This window comes from Coffea arabica, chromosome 5e (genome assembly GCF_036785885.1).
Source record: "Coffea arabica cultivar ET-39 chromosome 5e, Coffea Arabica ET-39 HiFi, whole genome shotgun sequence".
Classification (NCBI taxonomy): Eukaryota; Viridiplantae; Streptophyta; class Magnoliopsida; order Gentianales; family Rubiaceae; genus Coffea; species Coffea arabica.
The window spans coordinates 2,664,761-2,683,571 of NC_092318.1; the positions used below are offsets into that span (position 1 = coordinate 2,664,761).

General features: G+C 34.3%; 1 protein-coding gene across 1 annotated transcript; it reads right to left on the reverse strand.

The window, feature by feature from the left end:
- Positions 1-10,575: 10,575 nt before the first annotated feature.
- Positions 10,576-11,697, reverse strand: LOC113722625 (acidic endochitinase SE2-like). Its single transcript, XM_072048276.1, has one exon. It carries the CDS (start codon positions 11,648-11,650, stop codon positions 10,637-10,639), a length of 1,014 nt encoding a protein of 337 aa, XP_071904377.1. The 5' UTR covers positions 11,651-11,697; the 3' UTR covers positions 10,576-10,636.
- Between the last annotated feature and the right edge of the window lie 7,114 nt (positions 11,698-18,811).

Genomic DNA, 18,811 nt, shown 5'->3' on the forward strand with positions numbered 1-18,811 from the left:
ATCACATAGCATTAAAATGCAAGTTCAAATATTCTCCCCCCCCCACACTTAAACTTCACATTGTCCTCAATGTGAGAAAAGGAAAATAAATAAAGAGTAAAAGAAAATACTCCCCTTATGACTTGCGCAATCCAAATCCATCGCAATGTGATGAATTTCCAACCGTATTTGAGAAAGAATGGAAAGTTCACTTATTGCACCCTGAAAAAGACAAAATCAAAACAAATAAATTTCTTAAAAATAAAAGGTTGCAATCAACAAGAAGAAAACATGTAAGTCAAGGAAAAAGGAAAAATGATCAAGCATGTGGAACCATACAATGTTCATGGGATAAAAACATGAAATGAGCTAATCTTTGCTAATCAAATATATGCATTAGTATCCAAAGCAAAGGGAAACTAATTTCACACAATAAATCCACAATCATGAACAAAATAAGTTCCATTTATACATTTTGTCATCAATGATCAAGTCCCCTCAAGTACAAAAGTAATCTCAAAATGGAGGCAAACACACCAAACCAAAATATAAATGACCTTCGTGAGAATTCATGAAATACTAAAAACTATTGAACCACAAAAATTGTAAGTGCATTTATGAATTTCATCAATTAAGGCCATCTTCAATTCACCTCTTCTTTTAGAATTACCTAAGAATTCAAGAAATCATTCAATCAAGCACCTTTTCATTCATTAGGTAATCTAAATTACTCACATGAATATCAAAAACTCCCACTAAGCTAATTAAAATGCTACATTTGGCTACTTAATATGCAACTTTGATACCAAGCCAAATTAAGCATAAAACTAGCAATAATTCACCAAATAAATACAATAAATGCACATCACAAAATTTATTTATCACTAACAATCACTAATAGCATTAATAAGTTCAAATAAATACACCTAACTTCACATATAAAAAATTGCCTAAAAATAGAAAATATTCAATCATGGCAAAATTCAAATAACAAAGTTAGGTGAAGAATTGTTACCTCAAATTGGTTTGGTGATGCTAAGTGATGAATATGATGTGAAAACCCTCAAGAAACTTACTCCAATTTGACCTCAATTGAGTGATTTCAAGAAGGCAGAACCCTAACTAATGGTAAGTTTGAAACCACTTTAGAGTTATTTTTGAAAGAATATGAACTATGAAATTCACTCTAAAGGATGGGAGAAAGTGATTTGGTGAAGGTTATTTGAAGATTAAATGGTGAAAAGTGGTGTTTTAGTGAGTGGTGTGTGTTTGAGGTGTTAGTGTGTGAGTTGGGTTGAAGAAGAAGGGAGAAAAATTGTGAGGAATCCGTGAAACGGATTCATCTTACGCTGGTTACTGTTCATAATCCGGGCAGAAATTGGAGGGATTGCTGGAGGGATTAGGGGCAGATTTTTTTTTTTTTTTTCCTGTTGCATGCCTGGCCAGTTTATGGCCAGATTTCCGGCCAGATTCTTGGCCGGATTAGCTACAGTGTTTTTTTTTTTAAATCCGGCTAGTTTTTGGCCAGATTCTGGCCAGTGAACTCGAAAAACTTTTTCTTTCTCCCCTAACTATCCGGCCTTCAATCCAGCCAATATTTGGCCGGATTTGCTACAGAAAAACCTGTTTTCTGCAGTTTTTCCTCCAAATTTTCTTGGCCAACCTTCCGCATTCCACTTGTATCCACTTGCTTTCATATTCTTTGAATAAAATCCAAATTTAACATGATCATACATGATTATAATTTTAACATGAAACACTTTAAATGCATGAAATGCAGCAATTGAACATGAAAACTCCCTTTTTGCCTCAATATAGATACTTTTGTCATTGAAATCATTTGCATGAACCCTTGCCATTGCCACCTACAAAACACACAAAAACACTGGTTAAGCAACTAAAACTTACTAAAAATAAGAAATCGTTGGGTTGCCTCCCAACTAGCGCTTCTTTATAGTCATTAGCTTGACTATATCACCTAATTATCAAGGAGGCTTAGTTAATGAATAATCTACTGTTTTTGGACATGGTGGATCATTAAATTGTGACTTTATAGCAAAAGCCACATGATCTAATGATGTGAGAAATGCAAGTGACTTACCTATCTCAAGTGTTTAATAGATATTACCTTGAATATGCACCACTTGAGAACTCACCAAAGGAAATGCAATGAGGATATCTTGGACAACAATATCTTTAGAACCTATACTTTCAATACACTCCTCAAGAGAAGTGAAAAATGAGTCACTAAAACTCACCTCTTGAGGTTCAAGGTTAGTTCCAAAGATATTATCATGTGAAATGGACATTTGCTCATTGAAACACAATTGAGATTCATCATTCTCATCAAAATGCAATCCATTTTCACATTCAACATTCCCACCATTCATGCTAGGATCATTTTGCAAATTATTAGAGAAAATAACTTCACACAATGCATTCAATTGCTCATGTATTCTACCAAAGTGAGAAGCTAATTCATCTATTCTTTCCTCAATCCTATCAAAACGGTCGAAAGTTGCATTTGTTAGCTTTTCTATTGCTAAATCAAATTGATTAGAAAAATTTTCTACAGCTAGCTCCCAAGATGCATTAGAATCATTAGCTAATGGTTCACTTTCTAACTCCCAAGGTAAAGATGCATTAGCTAACTTCTCTATTGCCAACTCCCAAGATGGTTTTGATTCATATTGGACACTTTCAGGTTGGTAATCATAAAAATATGAATAATCACTATAAGTACATTGATTATCCCAACCATAAGCAGGAGAATTGCTCCAATTAGCACTATATCGATCAAAACAGGGATTGTAATGCTTTAATTCATCATAATAATTCACATTTTGTGCTTGCATACATGTATTAGAAGCATGATAACTTCCACACAAGTCACAAATCACATGATAAGAATTAAAAGCATTAACATTCCTCCCTTGCTCAATTTCATGCATAATTGTGTCCATTTGAACTTGTAGCATCATAACATCAAATTTAGCCTTTAGGCACCTTAAACCATCTTCAAAAGACATACCTTCAGCAATTTCTTGGTTATCTCTATTGAAGGAGCTTTGCACTTGGTAACCATCCATTGTCAATCTTCCACTTCTCAAGCATTGTCCTCCAAATTGATCTACCTTCCTCATTACCTAAAATTGCTTTTAAACAACTTAAGAGCAAGATTAGTAAGAAGAATAGGTGATTCACACGTAAAACACAAAAATAAAAGAAAATAACATTCAATACATACTAGACAACTAATAAAATATCTAAACTAATAAAGTTGCTCTTCACATCGATATTGCCAAATCTTCCCCAGCAACGGCGCCAAAAAAAACTTGACGGGCGTAGGGTATACATATAACATTAAACTCATCCTAATCAAGTTTTACATTTATAAACTCCTAAATGCTCCACACGCGATTTATCGCAAGTATACGAATCGTGAGCGAGTATAGGGTATTAAGGGTCGATTCCACGAGGAAGATTGTAATTACCGGCACTACTAAAGCTTCTCTATTATTTAGACTATCAATGAATTATAACAAATAAAACCTACTAAACTTATGCAAGAAAATAGCAAATGAAAGCTCCTTAGGTTGTGATATCCCTAACTACTCATGCAAGTGCTATTTTTGGATCGTTGAGTACTACTATCTAGGCTAGTTATGGTGTAATTTCCTCATGCATATGAAACCTACTTATAACTAATCCATACCTATTCTCATGGTTATTAAATTAGCTACAAGTTCATTTTTTCAATGAAATTACACGAAATTAATCACTAAAACCACATAGGTGCACCTCTACTCTCGTGAGTGTACTTCCTATGTTTAGCACTTTTTGAACCAGTGTTAAATCTCAATTTTCATTGCAGAAACAATACCTTAGATAATCACAATTAATGGTACCAGATTAATCATGATTTAAAGAGCTAAAGTGCTAAATAACTTGCTCAAAATAATGGCATCAAATAGCCAAATAATAAACACTAGCAATCATAGAAAGTTCAACCAAACCCAATGCATAAACTTTAGAAACACATAATAACATATGGATCCATAATTTGTATATTAACTAAACTTAGAATCAAGTACAAAAGATAAAGAGTTGGAAAGGAAAATCAACCCTTGTCACATGAGATCTTTCATTGCCTTCTTCATCTCCTTCTTCATCTTTGCCTAGCTAATAAACAAGAAGGATGAACTACTACTCTACACTAACTAATCTAACACTCAGAAGATGTAAGAACTATATTTCTGCACTTCCAAGCTTCTCCCGTATATCTCTCTATTCTCTCTTTAATCTTGCAAGTTTTGGCTATATAAAAATGAAAGAAGTCAAGAAAATGAGGCCTACACCACCCTTTTACAACTGCAAAGTAGTTCTCACATGTCTAGCATTGCATGTGATTTGTTGGAGGTGAAAGTAAGTTTTCCGCGTAAAGAGCAGCCTTCTCTGACCACAATCCGGCCAGAAATCCAGCCAAAAATCTGGCCGGATTGCTATAGTGACATTTTGGTGCACTTTTGTTCAATTTTCAGCTCTTCTCTGATTTTGTGTCAACTTCAACTGAGCTTTTCTTGATGATAAATGCTGATTTACTCTTGATCAAAACATAAAACTTGTAGCCCTTTGAGTTAGATTTCCAATGCATCATGAATCACCTCATTTGGATCTGTGTATGTTGAGAAATGACCAAAATACCCTTGACTGCTCACTGCCCTGTTTCAGCTTCAACTAATAGAAATTAGCTACTGTAATTCGGCTTTTTGACCTGAAAAACCTTCAAACTGGATTCAGATGTCTTCACCAAAGTTGTAGATCTATCTCTTATCTTCAAATTGGTTCAAGAATCATCTCAATCTATCACTGTAGCTCAAGTTATAGCCAAAATACGAAAATGTGTCAAAACTGTCAAAATACACAAAATCCAAATAAAAAGTGATAAAAACCTCATTTAACCACTTAAAAGTATTTTTCACCAATTATAGCCAAAATGATTCATTTTCTTCCAATATTATAACCAAAGTGACTTAAAATAATATAAAATGTCATACAATTATTACGTAAATTAGTCACTTATCAAAGTCCGGCGCCGTGCTTGGCACCAAAAGTTATTATCGGACTTCATCTGAAAGGCGACGAGGAGCTGTCTCACATGCGGCTTTTGACATGTCACCGAACAAGGAGCCAGATGCCTTTGGAAATTCAGTTTTGAACCATGTTTAGGCTCATACTTTGGCCAAACATCATCGGAAAATATTTTTTTTGGCGTAACGGTACATCTAACCTAACCTAACCTACTTCTACTCCTAGGGGGAAAGCCTACTTTATGAGACGGTCCAACTGATTCGGGGGAACCTTGTCAGGAGTAGGGGCTAAATTGCGAATGGAGGGAAGTTTAGGGACAATTAGTGCAATTACCTTGAGAATTCAAAAATCAGTTAAAGTTAGTTATAAATGAATGTCAGGTGTCATTGCAAGATCCGGTATTGGCTAAATCTTTGGATCGCTGAATTGTATAAAATTTGACAGAATACATTGGCTAAACAAGAAGAAATACAATCACGTTTTTTCCCTCTCAAATTTTATTCTCATTTCTCTCTCCCTCCCTACTCTCTTTCTCTCCCTCTCAACTCTCCTTTCTTCCTCTTCAAGTTTCTCTCGTCTGCTGATTTGCAGTTTATCCTACTCCAGTTGGGAAGGGCTTGACAAATTGGTATCAGAGCTAGGAACTACAATGGTGGAGAGTACTCGCTTCAAGACCTTGGAAGATCACCTGCGGAAACAAGAACTCAAGTTGCAGGAAGTGGTGGAGGATGTTAAGAGCATGCAACTGCAAGTGAAGGAAGAAATTGCAAGAAGAGATAAACGGATGGATGCGATCGTACTAGGAATGGAGCAGAAATTTGAGACACTCAGTTCAATGATGAAAGCATTACTAGCCAGAGAAAAAAAATCAGAGGAAGGAGACAAGGCTAAAAGAGATCGAACACCATTGCTGCCAACACCTCCTCTCTATCAGAGGTTGAGTTTGGGAGTAGAAGAAGAGGCAAAAAGCTGCAAATTCCTATGTAAGATTCCTAGCTATAATCTTCGAAAACTTGAATTACACATGTTCAATGGTGAAAATCCCCGTGAATGGATCCGGAAATGTAACAAGTACTTCTTGTTGAATAAGATTCCTGAGGATCATAAACTGCTAGTAGTAGAGATGTTTCTAGAAGGGAAGGCTGATAACTGGTTCCAGGGTATCAAGCTAGAAAAACCTAAACTGACATGGAAGGAATTTGGAGAATTGTTTTGTCAGAGGTTCAGGGGTACTCGCTGTAGGGACATTGTAGAAGAAGTCAATAAATTACAGCAAGTCAGTACTGTGGAGGTTTATCAGGAGAGGTTTGAAGAGCTAAAGACGCTAATGATGATCCAGAATTCATCCAATCTTCCACGTTTCTCTTCTTAAGCCTAAGTTGGGGCCTCACCAGACTACTACTTCCACACTTCCAGAGTTTGACTGCCATGATCAGTGTCTCCTACAGCCAGCTGCAGTTTTGCAAAGGAGAGTTATCATGAGGAATGAATGATGTCCCTGTTATTCAATATCTCATTCAGTGGCACCAGCTGGGGATAGAGGAGGCCTATTGGGAAGATCAGTCCTTCATCAGTAGTCAATTTCCAGATTTTTAGCCTTGAGGACAAGGCTGTTTTCAATGGGGGAAGTAATGTCAAGAGTAGGGGCTAAATTGTGAATGGAGGGAAGTTTAGGGACAATTAGTACAATCACCTTGAGAATTCAAAAATAATCTTTGGATTGCTGAATTGTATAAACAGAATACGTTGGCTAAACAACAAGAAATACAATCACATTTTTCCCTCTCAGATTTTATTCCCATTTCTCTCTCCTTCCCTACGCTCTAGTCTGGTGCACCAGGCACCCGTATGGATTTAGAACAAATCTCTTATAGAGGCGCATTGATGGGAGGCAAGGTTTGAACCCTTGACCTCCTACCCTACAATTAATGTAGTGGCCAACTTCTCTAAAAGGAGTTGGTTAACATCATCGGAAATCCTACTCTTCAAGATCTAATCTTACCATATTTGGACTTGTACTTTAGGAAGCTATAAATAGGGATTGTCTATTTTGTTTTAGGGGTTAGAAACATTAGACAATACTTTAGTTCACTCTTTTATATATTCTTCTTCAGAAATCAGGATCAAGGCGCAAGAATCAAGAAGCAGTCAAGACGGAGATTAGAGCAATAAAGATTGAGAAGCTTTTCTTAGTCTCATCTTTAATCTTATATTTATTCTCTGGATTCTTGTTGGTATTCATGGCTATGTTGAGCTAAATTATTTCTAAGGTTAGGTTTTTCTGAAGGAATATTGGCTAATTATTTTAGTTAAATTCTTGGTGTTTTGCCTTGATTTATTTATTTTGTTTTAATTTCATATTTATGTTTGATCACCACGATCATGCTTTTATGGTTTGTATAAACAAAAAAGGGCTATATAACCGAGTATTAGATAGATAGATAGATAGATATATATACATACTTAGCCTAGATATGAGAGTAATTTAGGACTTGTATGATGTAATTAAAATCACATAAGATCCTAAAGAGTTCAATTGAATACTTATAGTCTCAAGAGAGATATGAGATTTAATTGAATACAATTTAGATATATTGAAAGATAATCTAAAGTAGCTTTGTATGATACGTTTTTGGTATGTTAATACATAATTGAAAAATTAATTCAAGTTCTGGAACAAAATTCGACAAAACTCTAGTTTCTTACCAATTGTTTTTCTCCAACCTATTTTCTTTGACTTGACTATTCAATTTGTTCTTAGTTAGTGAATAACAAATCTCTTAAATTTTCTTTTATTGTTGTTTTTATAATAATTAAAGTAGAAAAAATAGAGGGAGAGCTAGGTTGGGTGATTTGGAGGAAGATAGCGTAAGTGAGAAGTTTCAAGGTCGAACCTCCCACTTATACTAAAAAAAAAAAAAGTAGGAAAATTAACTCCTCCCTATAGGTTCAACTCTTAGAATGCTCTAAATAATTTATTACTGAGATTGACTCTGTACACTTGCATAAATTGTCGATTACTAGCCAATCCAAACATTTATGCACAAAAATGTGATTTTTTTTCTTTGGGAGCACTACTTTACTTACCTGACCTTAATTCGTCAAGATTTTGCACGATGGGCAATATACAAGAATTTTAAGACAGATGAAGGAAAAGAAAAAAAAAACAGCTAAAAGCTCAGTATTCTATATACAATTAATCATGTCAGTTGTTATGTTTATCAAATTCTATACTTATCTGTCTATGCATATTACGTGTAGTAACATGCCCTACATAATTATTTGTCATTTAATTGATGAGAGAAACAATTAACTATTCATGATAGCTTACCCGTGTGGTAACTTGTCCTACGTAATAATTTGTCAAACAATTGATGAAAGAAACAATTAAGTATTTGTGGTATCTTATCATGTGGTCATGAAACGCACCATAATAATATTCTAACATAATTTGCAGACTCATTTACAAAGGCAAATCCAATTTTCATCACCTAACCACTGTTTACATTAATGTTCTTTCAACATCGTAGGTTGATAGGATAGGATGATGTTGGCTAGTCCGACAACTGTTATTTCTATTAGCTTATTAAGTGTAATCAATGCATTAAGATGAAAACCAAAAGAAATTTGATGTAGAAAGGTTTTGCATTGTCAGCTGTGCCACTTGATGTTGATTATCATTACCAGGAAAAAAATTAAAAAAAAAACAACTTGATATTGATTATGGTTGGAGACAGCGGAAAGCCAAAGATGTTGCCGTTATTTATAAGAAGATCAAATTTATTTGTTCATTTGGTCCTTCATGTTTAACTATAATTCATTATCCTAGGTTAAGATCATGTACTGCAGATTAGAGCACCAAATTAATGCCATTTTTGGAGTCTGCATTTACTGTTACCTTGATCATTCGTTAAATATTTTTACAGTTTTGCCCAAATTACCGTTTTCTGATACATAAATCAAGTTTCTTTGAAGGTCGTACAAGTGTTGAATCTGTTGATTAAGAGGAAGAGCTACTAATATATGAGAAGAAAGTGGAATCAAGAAATGAACAAAAAAAGAAAGAGTGCTCAAATTTTCCGAATGATTAGGTTCAGATGGATGCATAGGGCCTAGCTAACAAGGAAATGCACATCCATCAACTTAAAGAGAACATGTTTTAAATATATATTGAAACAAAGCCCTCCAGGGCTTGGTCTGGTGGTTGAGGTTGCTGAAGATGGAGCCTTAGATCCCTGATTCAAGCCTTGCTGCCAGCAAGTTGTGGGGGTGGAGAATAGTCTACGGGGTCCACTCCCTGCGATGTCAATTTACTAACGTGGCCCAATGGAGAGGGAAAAAAAAAACAAACTAGAGATTGACACATGAACAATCTTTTTTGCAAATCACAATCTTACTAGGAAATGAAGAGTATGAAATGATTAGATTAGATATCGTGGAAATGCACATTCTACACATGCAATAAAACATTTTGAACACGAGATATCTAAGCTGAATTCCAGTCCTGAAATTAGGTGAGGATATAAGTATTCAAAGCCTCTATTATTTCAGGCTACCTCGTTCATTGATTGTCTCATTCTTGATGAAAAAATTTGTCATGTTTTAACCTAATTACTTGTCTTATTGCTCCGTAATTAATTTTTTTATTCAATGGTATCCCTCGTGAGATTACAAACACGACGTGGTCTCTCCAACTTATAAAATTCCACTCAAATGCACACACACACATATATATATATCAATTATCTTGTCCCTTTCAGTTTACATACACCATGAGATCTCTTCCACTTATTAAGTTCAACTGAAATTTAAAAAAAAAAAAAAAGATAAATGTAATATAATTTAATTGATCGGTAGAGAAACTTACCTCTGTTGTCGATTGTTTATAAAAAAAAAAATACATCAAGCAACCAATCAAATACAAATCTAAAATAGGAGAAGGACAACTCCACATGTTTTTGTGCAATTGTTTAGTTTCTCAATTCTATATCTTTGCAATTTGTTGAGTTTCTTTTTTTTTTTCTTTTTTTTTTTTGAATAAGCTCGAGCTTTATTAATAGGGAGGCAATGGAGTTTCCACAATTTAAGAGAAATCCAAAACCACCTTTAATCATCAGCCTCAGAGAACCAATACAAACAAATGCAAACGTCTATATATAGCAACAGAAAACTTTAAGAAAAAATGGATTGGTTAAATTTCCAAGCAATGCTGAGCTGCCTGTTTTCTCTACACGGCTTTTGTTTAGTTCAATAGAATATGAAATTAGAGTTCTACAACTGATATCAAGAGTCAGACTCTAAGATTAGTCTTGAGATTTTGGGCTGTCGGAATTAGTGCAAAACATTTTTTGTGAAGTACTCAGTTGTTGAGGATCATCAGATAAATCAAATTGGTGCTGAACTATTGGATTGAAGGGTATTGAAACAGAGAATGGTACCACCATTTTTTACAGTAGAAGAAATCAAATTTTTTCTTAACTCAGCAACAATATTCATCCTCCAACATTTTTCTTTAATTTGGGAATTCATAACCCATTATTATACTTTATCTGGCAAACAACCCGGATTACATTTCATCTCTCAATAGATAACGAGAGGAACTTAGTCGATGGCATAGAACTTCATCATGGACTTTTTTATCATAAGCCAGAACATCGGGGTTAACATAGGACCTGATTAACTCACTGTAATAAGTGTCATAGTATTTGCTCCATAGCATGACCCCTCCATAGTTGGAAATCTGCTCCACAAAGGGAAGAACCTGATCAATTAGCACTTGAGGTGGGATGTAACCGCTACTAGGTGCGGCCTCAGGAGCTGCAAGTAATCCCAGGCTTAATGATGTATTAACAGCTGGGAATGATGTATTAACGCCTGGATATGAAGCCCATTCACTCCAACTATTGAAGAGGTTATTAGTATCGCCTAGACTATACTGACAAGGAGGATTCTTGTAAAATTGCACCCACACGTAGTCAAAGACGCCAGTTCTGATAGCACGGTCAAGGTAATAGTCAGGAAGGGGACATTGTGGTGCTGCAGATAAGTACACCTTTCTTTCAGGTGTGCTATAATTCGAGAGTGCCCAGGCGAGATCATCCCAATACAAGTTTGATCCACTTTCAATATCAAAGTCTATACCATCTAAAATAGCATCACCTAATGGACGAGAGTATGACTGACCACCCAAAAAATTATTCCAGAGATGGGCTGCAATTTCGCGAGCATCATCCGGGGAAGAAAGAACAGGCCTCCCACTACCACCCCCACCAAGGGAAAGAAACACTTTGATGCCTAGGCTCTGGCAGAATTGGATCTGAGAACTTAGGAAGGTGCAGGGGCTTGGGATACAATGGCCAGCTAAGTTCAAGACTGGTGTTTGGCCACTGCCAAAAGTTGCTAGAGAGGCAATAATCACGTAGTCATAGGTGCGTCTGTTGCATGTCTCATACAGGTCTCCTTCGTCACCATTTTGGCCCCAGTAGATCCCAATTCCAGAGCCTTCTAAGGACCTGATCAAGGACGAAATCATCAGCAGGGATATTATAGCTAAGAACAAGGGTAGTAATCTAGCAGCCATTAAATATTTTTTCAGGTGTTGTAGCGGCTATGCAGTGGTGCTTTTGGCTGCTAAATGATGGACCATTTATAGAAGAGTTCATCCTAGGCGCCAAATTCAACATGTGCCGAATACTTACTTATTCATATTCTTGCTAAATTTGAGAATAGTTACTATTCAGCATCAGCAGACACTTGAAAATGTCCCTTTGAAGATAAAAGCCTTGCAAATTCAAAGATGTACGTACAGAAACGTCAAATGCCTCCCTTTTACTGTATAATTGCGCTTGGGACCACTATCTTATACCAACCCGATCTTAATTCCGAGTCATTTCTCAAATTTTGTCACTTTGTAAAGAAAATTCCCAAAAGCTAAATTTATTAAAATTTTCTTTTTTTTCAGAGCGTGAAAATATATATTCAGCGAATGTATTCCGAAAACCTATTGATTGTGTTTTTTATTTGTATAGGTACGTGATTGTTGAACAAAGCATTCTAGAACTAAGGGGAAAATCATAAGAAAAACTCCATATTCATCAACCATACCAATCACACTATTTACACAAATAAACTAAGAATAATACACTTCATAAACTCAAGAAAATCTTGACATAATACACTCCAGTTTTAGAAAAAGATAACGACCATTTGGTATTGATTTTAGGCGTACCAAGTCACTAAAAAATATTTTTAACCAAAAAAATGAATAAAATCCTTTTAGACAAATCCAGGTCTTTGAAAACAAGTGAAAAAGTTTCGAAAGTCATGGTTAAAAAAGGGAAGGCAAAGATTCAATTGACTTGAATCTACGGCACCCTTTCAATTTAGCAAAAGTTAGTTGAAAGATTTAGTGAAAAATTTTTCTAATCTAACCTTTAAATTTATCACATTCGAATGCATCTATATGGATGTGATGTCTTGAAAAGGTAATGAAAATGCAAAAGATAATATTCGAAGAAAAGAAAATCATGCTATATAGATAAATATACCTGATCTAAAAGAGAGGAATGCAACATAATGAAAATGCAAAAGATAATATTTGAAGAAAAGAAAATTATGCTATATAGATAAACATTCCTAACCTAAAAGAGAGGAATGCAACATAATGAGTATGGAAAGCTAAAACTCGTGACATAATTTTTTTCTTATAAAGGGATAATAGTGTGCTAAAGTTAAAAAGTCATACTCGCCCATTTCCCATATTCGAAGGATAACTCTTCTAATCTAAACAAGCAAATGGACCAATCTATGTTCTAATTTCCTACGTGAAATGGAAGTCCGAATGATATAGTTCACGCATATAAGAGTGAAATGGAAGTCTGAATGATATACTTCATGCATATAAGAGTGAGGGAATAATATAAGAGAGCATATCATGCAAATGTTAGAAAATAACCTAAAATAGAAAAAAAAATGCATGAAAATACAATAAATGTCACACAAAGTATAAATTTAACATGTGGATGGGTTAAAGATCTAGTATAGGACTCACCCATTTTTACAAGTTCTCACTAGTGTCTAACTGGTGAGGAAGTGGAGAGAAAAGCCACAACGAGCGTTAACGTAATGTGGTGACATCATGCACTCATTATTTATTAATAATAAAACATATAGAGCATAATCAACATAGAATAAATAGTTATAAGACTTGAATTTAAATAAACATAGAAATGGATAAAAGCTTAAAATAAATAAATAAAAGAAAAATACATAAAGCATATAAACACGTAGAAGTACATAAGAGCACATGATAAGAATTTAAAGGATAATAAGAGTACCTCTCTTTTGAAGTAATGGCTAAATGAGAAGAAAAATGTTATAAATTACTCAAGATTAACAAATGCGTCAAAACACCAATTTAATTGACAATTAATTATTAGAGATAAAAAACTCAATTCATTTAAATGAAACTCACTAATATCATGAAACAAGTGATAAATTAAAATCACAAACATGAATAAAGATTCCTAAGGTCCAAAGTGAGAAAAGTAAAAGTTTTGGGGCAAAAATATAAATTTTAAGAATCTAGGAGCCAAAAATGCAAATTCTATAAAATTAGTTTTACTATCCTTATTATCGATAATCTACTCAAAACTAGATTAATTTAATCACTGAAAGTAATTTTAAGCCATCAAACCAAACAAATATTTACACTAGTTTCTAAATTTGCCATATTGAAAATTTAAACTTAACAAGTTTATTTAAATTCTAATTATACTTAGAAATCAAGAATTAATTCACCAAAATATGCATAAACATCATAAAGAGAGATTAAGACTCTAAACGGAAGAAACGTATCCATTTCCACAATTTTTGAGTCCTGACATAATTAAGCAAAAGTTAGGGGTCAAATTATAAATATTTGTTGTGGACTTAGATAAAATTCAGCAAATATAGCGACACAAACAAAAATTTTTTTAAAAATTAAATAATTCCTAAAACACATAATATGTCTAAAACTACATATTAAAAGAAAAATAAAGAAAATAGAAAACAAAATCTTGGTCCATATTCTCTAACCCAATCCATAACATAACGAATCTGGACAGTGGGCTGAGTCTCTTGGCCCAAACAACACTATCTAAGTAACTTGAACAGAATGCATGTAGTCTGACTATAGTGAAATAACAAGCCCAGCCAAAAATAACTCAAACTTAAGGCCCCGTTTGGAAGGTGAGTTTTTTGAGTGTTTATATAAAACTTTACTGTAGATCACTGTAGAAGTTGTAGAAAAACTTTTTGTAAGATAAAAAAACTTTTTTTGCTTTTCCTTTTCTTTCTTTCTTTTTCTTTCTTTTTTTCTTTCTTTCTTTTTTCTTTTCCTTCCTCTCTTCCCGCTTCTTCTCCCTTCCCCTTCCCCCTTCCCTCCCCCGTTCCCTCTCCCGAAACTGCCAATGAAGCAGCAACTTTCTTTCTCTTTTTTTTTTTTGCTTTTTTTCTCTCCCCCTTTCCTGCCCGCCACCCCTCCCTCTCCTTCCCCCGTCAGCCCTCTTCTCCCTCTCCCTCTCCCCCTCTCCTCCCCTCTCCCCTTCCCCTTCCTTACCCCGCCACCCTTCTTCTCCCTCCCCCACCACCCATCTCCGCCCATCTTCCCTTCCCCTTCCCCCTTCCCTCGCTGCAGCTGCTTTACCTGCCGGCACTTGAGTTTTACAGCAACAGAAACTTTTTTTTTCCAATTTTCCCTTTCCCTCTCCTCCCCTCTCCTCTCCTTCTCTTGTCGACAGATGAAGCAGCAACAGAATTTTTTTTTTTTTGCAATTTTCCCTCTCTCCCTTTCCTCCCCTTCCCCCGCCATACCAGTTGATCTTCAAAGGTGGATGGTACAAAATAATCCGCCCGATTTGGTTAGAGTAATAGACGGTGCAGATCATATGGTCATGATCTCTAAGCCAGAACAGCTTTGCGACTATTTGCTTGAAATAGCTGTGCAGCTCAAGAATTATGCTTCTAGCTAGTCAGTCGACATTAGACGTTTAAGGCTTCCTTTTGCATATGGTCTTCTACATTTCTTGACGGGAAGGGTGGTGGGGGAGAGGGAAAGGGAGAAAAAAAAGGGGGAGGATCAAAATCGGGCAAAAGGGAGGATGGCGGGGGAGAGGAAGAAAGGAAAAAAAAAAAAAAGACCGGCACCGGAAGAGGTGATCGGCGCTGGAGCCGGCGGCGGAAGTGGTGGCCAGCGACAAAGGTGGTGGTAGGTTGGGGTGGGGGAGGAAGAAGAAGAAAAGGGGAAGGGGATTTTTTTTTTTTTTTTGTGTTTTGGGTATTTTGAAGTGTGTAGATAAAAAAGTTTGAGAAATTTTTTTAGATTACTGTAGATGAAGTTGGTAAAAATCTAGTATAAAACAAACTTGAGTAAAACTCAACTTCCAAACAGGCCTTAAATCTCAACAAAGTTATTCCATTAAAACTAGGGTTATTATCACTTTATCTCCTTAAACTATATCACTACTATCAGTTTACCCCCTAACGTTATATTTTAATCACTTTACCCCCATAAATAATTCAACTCAACATGTTAAGAAATTTTGGACAAAAATACCCTTTTATTTTATAGCATTACTACATTGTTTTTATCACTTTATTCGTTTAGATTATAGTGATACAATCACTTCAGTTTCTAACATTATTTTCTAGGCATTTTACCTCATCGTTAATCTAGCTAGTATGGTCAAAAATTTTTTAATATATTTACCTTTTTTATATATAATTAAAAATAAAAAAGTTGAAATGGTTATTCTTCCTTTTTTTCACTTTAATAGATCCAAAAACATAAAAACAAAAGGGTTTTCTCAAATTTCTTTTTTTCATATTTATTAATACTAGGAAAAGAAAAAGAGATAGGAAAGAATGAGACAAAAAATTAGATTTTACAAAAAAACAAAATAAAGAAAAGTCTAACATTATCGTATTACTTTAAGGTTGTCAAAATTAGGATTGGAATTTGGTGATAAACAAAAAAGTGAAATAATTTTAAAATAATAAAAGTATTTAATTCTTTCTTATTTGTAATTTTTAAAAAAAGAATTGAGCTCTCTCCCCCTCCCTCTCCTCCTCTCCATCATTCTATTTTTTTTCAATATTAATAAGATTGTCAAGAAGAAAGAAATTAATACTTTGATTTTTTTTCTTGATACTAAAAAGGAGAAGTGTCACTCTAAATTTTTTATTATTTTTATTATGCAAAGAGGAGGGTATTTTCTTCTAAAGTTTTTTAACTAGCTTAGTTGGTTTAATGGTAGGATAAATTGCCTAAAAAATAACTCTAGGGGGTAAATTGATAATGAAACTATATTTTATGGGGGTAAAGTGATAATAATTTTAAGGGTTAAACATGTCTTTTCACTTTAATTAACAAAGTCCGTTAAGTTTGACCGTTAGTCTTGGAGGTAAAATGACTAAAAAATAATGTTATGGGGGAAATTGATAGTAGCACTAAACGTTAAGGGGGTAAAGTGATAATAACCCTTAAAACTAACTAAACTTGTATTTTACTGCATGTCCAATTTCACAAACAAGACAAGGTAAAACAATAAGTAAGCCCAAGAAAAAAAATGTCAATCAGCCTATGCCACAATCTAAATTCAACCCAACCAATATATTACACCTATTTACATCATTAATGAAACAAAACGAAACAAAACAGAACAAAAGTACAGAAACGAAATGGAAAGGGTTAATCACATTTAATCCCCTTAAGATATACCCTATTTCTTAGTTTACCCCCTAACCTTTAATTTTGCTCACTTAACCCCCTATAGGACAAAATTGCCCTTGCATTATTTTGACTTTTTATTTACCTTGTTTTCCTTTCTTTTATTTCTTTTTCTCTTTCTTCTTTATTTAATTCTTCCTCTTTCCCACAAAAATCTGCACCTTAATGATTGAAATTAAAAAAGAGGAATTGCAGAGATCTATCTTCTTCTTAAATGATTAAAAAAAATATTCAAATCACTTTCCTAAAATACAATTTTTTTAGCCTTTCAATTCTTTTAATTTTGGGTTTTCTTCTTTCCTTTCTAGTTTCTCATTTTATTCTCAAGAATATATCATAATTGCTCGGGGGTTGGTAAAACTGAAAACTAGAGTATGAGATTTGAAGATTGAAATTCTAAGTGTTGAATCTTAACTTACTCAGTTTCTAAAGTTATATATGTTTGATAATCAATTGAACTTGAAAATGGAGTATACATATTCTTTTCCATATGGCCTAAAAGAAATTTTCTTTTCCATGTGCAGTATATGGTTTAATACAATCATGCTTTAACTTTACATTGAATTAATTTCAGAAAGCGTGCATGTATGAGAGGAAAAGCACGTGTTTATATGTGAAAAATAAATGTTTGAGAGATAGAAATGTGTTAGAGAAGGTTTTGTGTGTTTGTGAGAGAGATTGTGTCTTGAAATTGTGAGCAAGAAGGCCTTGAAAATAAGCTTGTGCAAAAAAATCTTAACTGATCCAGTGCCAAATGCATGTGAACCTCAATACGGGATCTTGAGCCACCTCAAAAGTGTGGATTGAGGTCAATTCTGAATTCAACAGAGTGCAGGATCCGAGCCTGTTTAGCCTTAAGGGTCAGTGCCAGACGCAATTTTTTTGCTTTGTTTTGTACTCGGTTTTAGATACTATTACTCTATAAACACCATATCTTAGGGTTTATTTCTTAGATTTCCTTATATTTTATCAAGCAAATTTTTTTTTGGGTAATTATCTTTTAGCCCCTGTGGTTTGGCAACAGAATGTTCATTGTGTGGTCAATACCTCAGCTTAAAACAAAGCCAAGGTTTTGTACTTCAGCAATTTATGAAATGCTTGTGCATCTCAGTTCACGATGCTAGAATTGAAAACGATAACCCTAAATCATTTGAAGATCTGTGTCTTGGAACGTTAGCATAATTCTGTGTTTGAACATGACTCCAAACCCTGTCGAGATTTGCAAGAAAGAGGAGGGTTTTATCTGCATTGTGTCCATTGGTATATGACAGTCATATTTGCCTTGCATCAGTTGTGGAATTGTAGTCCTTTAGTACGAGTAACCTACCCGCTAATGTGAGGGTTGGTCATTTTTCTTTGATGTTTGGTTTGTATGATCAATTGAAGTTTTATATACAAAATAAGGGCAAATGACCCAAATAGTCTACCAATTTTTTTAATTGAGCGACTTTTGATAATTCATCTTTAATTTGGGACTATATCGTCTTTTAACTTTTATTAATAGACCTATTTGGCCCATCCAATTTAATTTGAGGAAATATTGTCTCTTAACTACTCCTCATTATTATTGGTCCAGTTTGGTCATCTAATTTTCCCTACTTGATTTGTATGCTTTGCAAATTTATGGGCTTTCATTTTGTTTTTTCTAATCAATTTTAACACTTGGCACAGTCATCAAAAATATAACTTGACCACTTTGCCCCTCTTAAATTGCTTAGTAAAAGTTGGACGACCAAGTTGACCCAAAACAAAAGGACAACAATTACTGTTTGTATTGAAGTTAAATGACAAAAAGTGGTTCAAAAAAAAAAAGGTTAGAGGGCTGTTTGGGAGCCTTTTTTTTTAACCTTTTTTTAAAAAAAAAAAAAAAAACCATCATCACCGAATTACCTTTAATCCGTTGAAAAATTAGTCTAGTAAGAAAATTAATAAGCCCTGATTTCATCCGCTCTAAAACCAATCTAAAATATG

Coding starts and splice junctions, on each gene's coding strand:
- LOC113722625 (XM_072048276.1), bottom strand. CDS start 11,650: ATGGCTGCTAGATTACTACCCTTGTTCTTAGCTATAATATCCCTGCTG.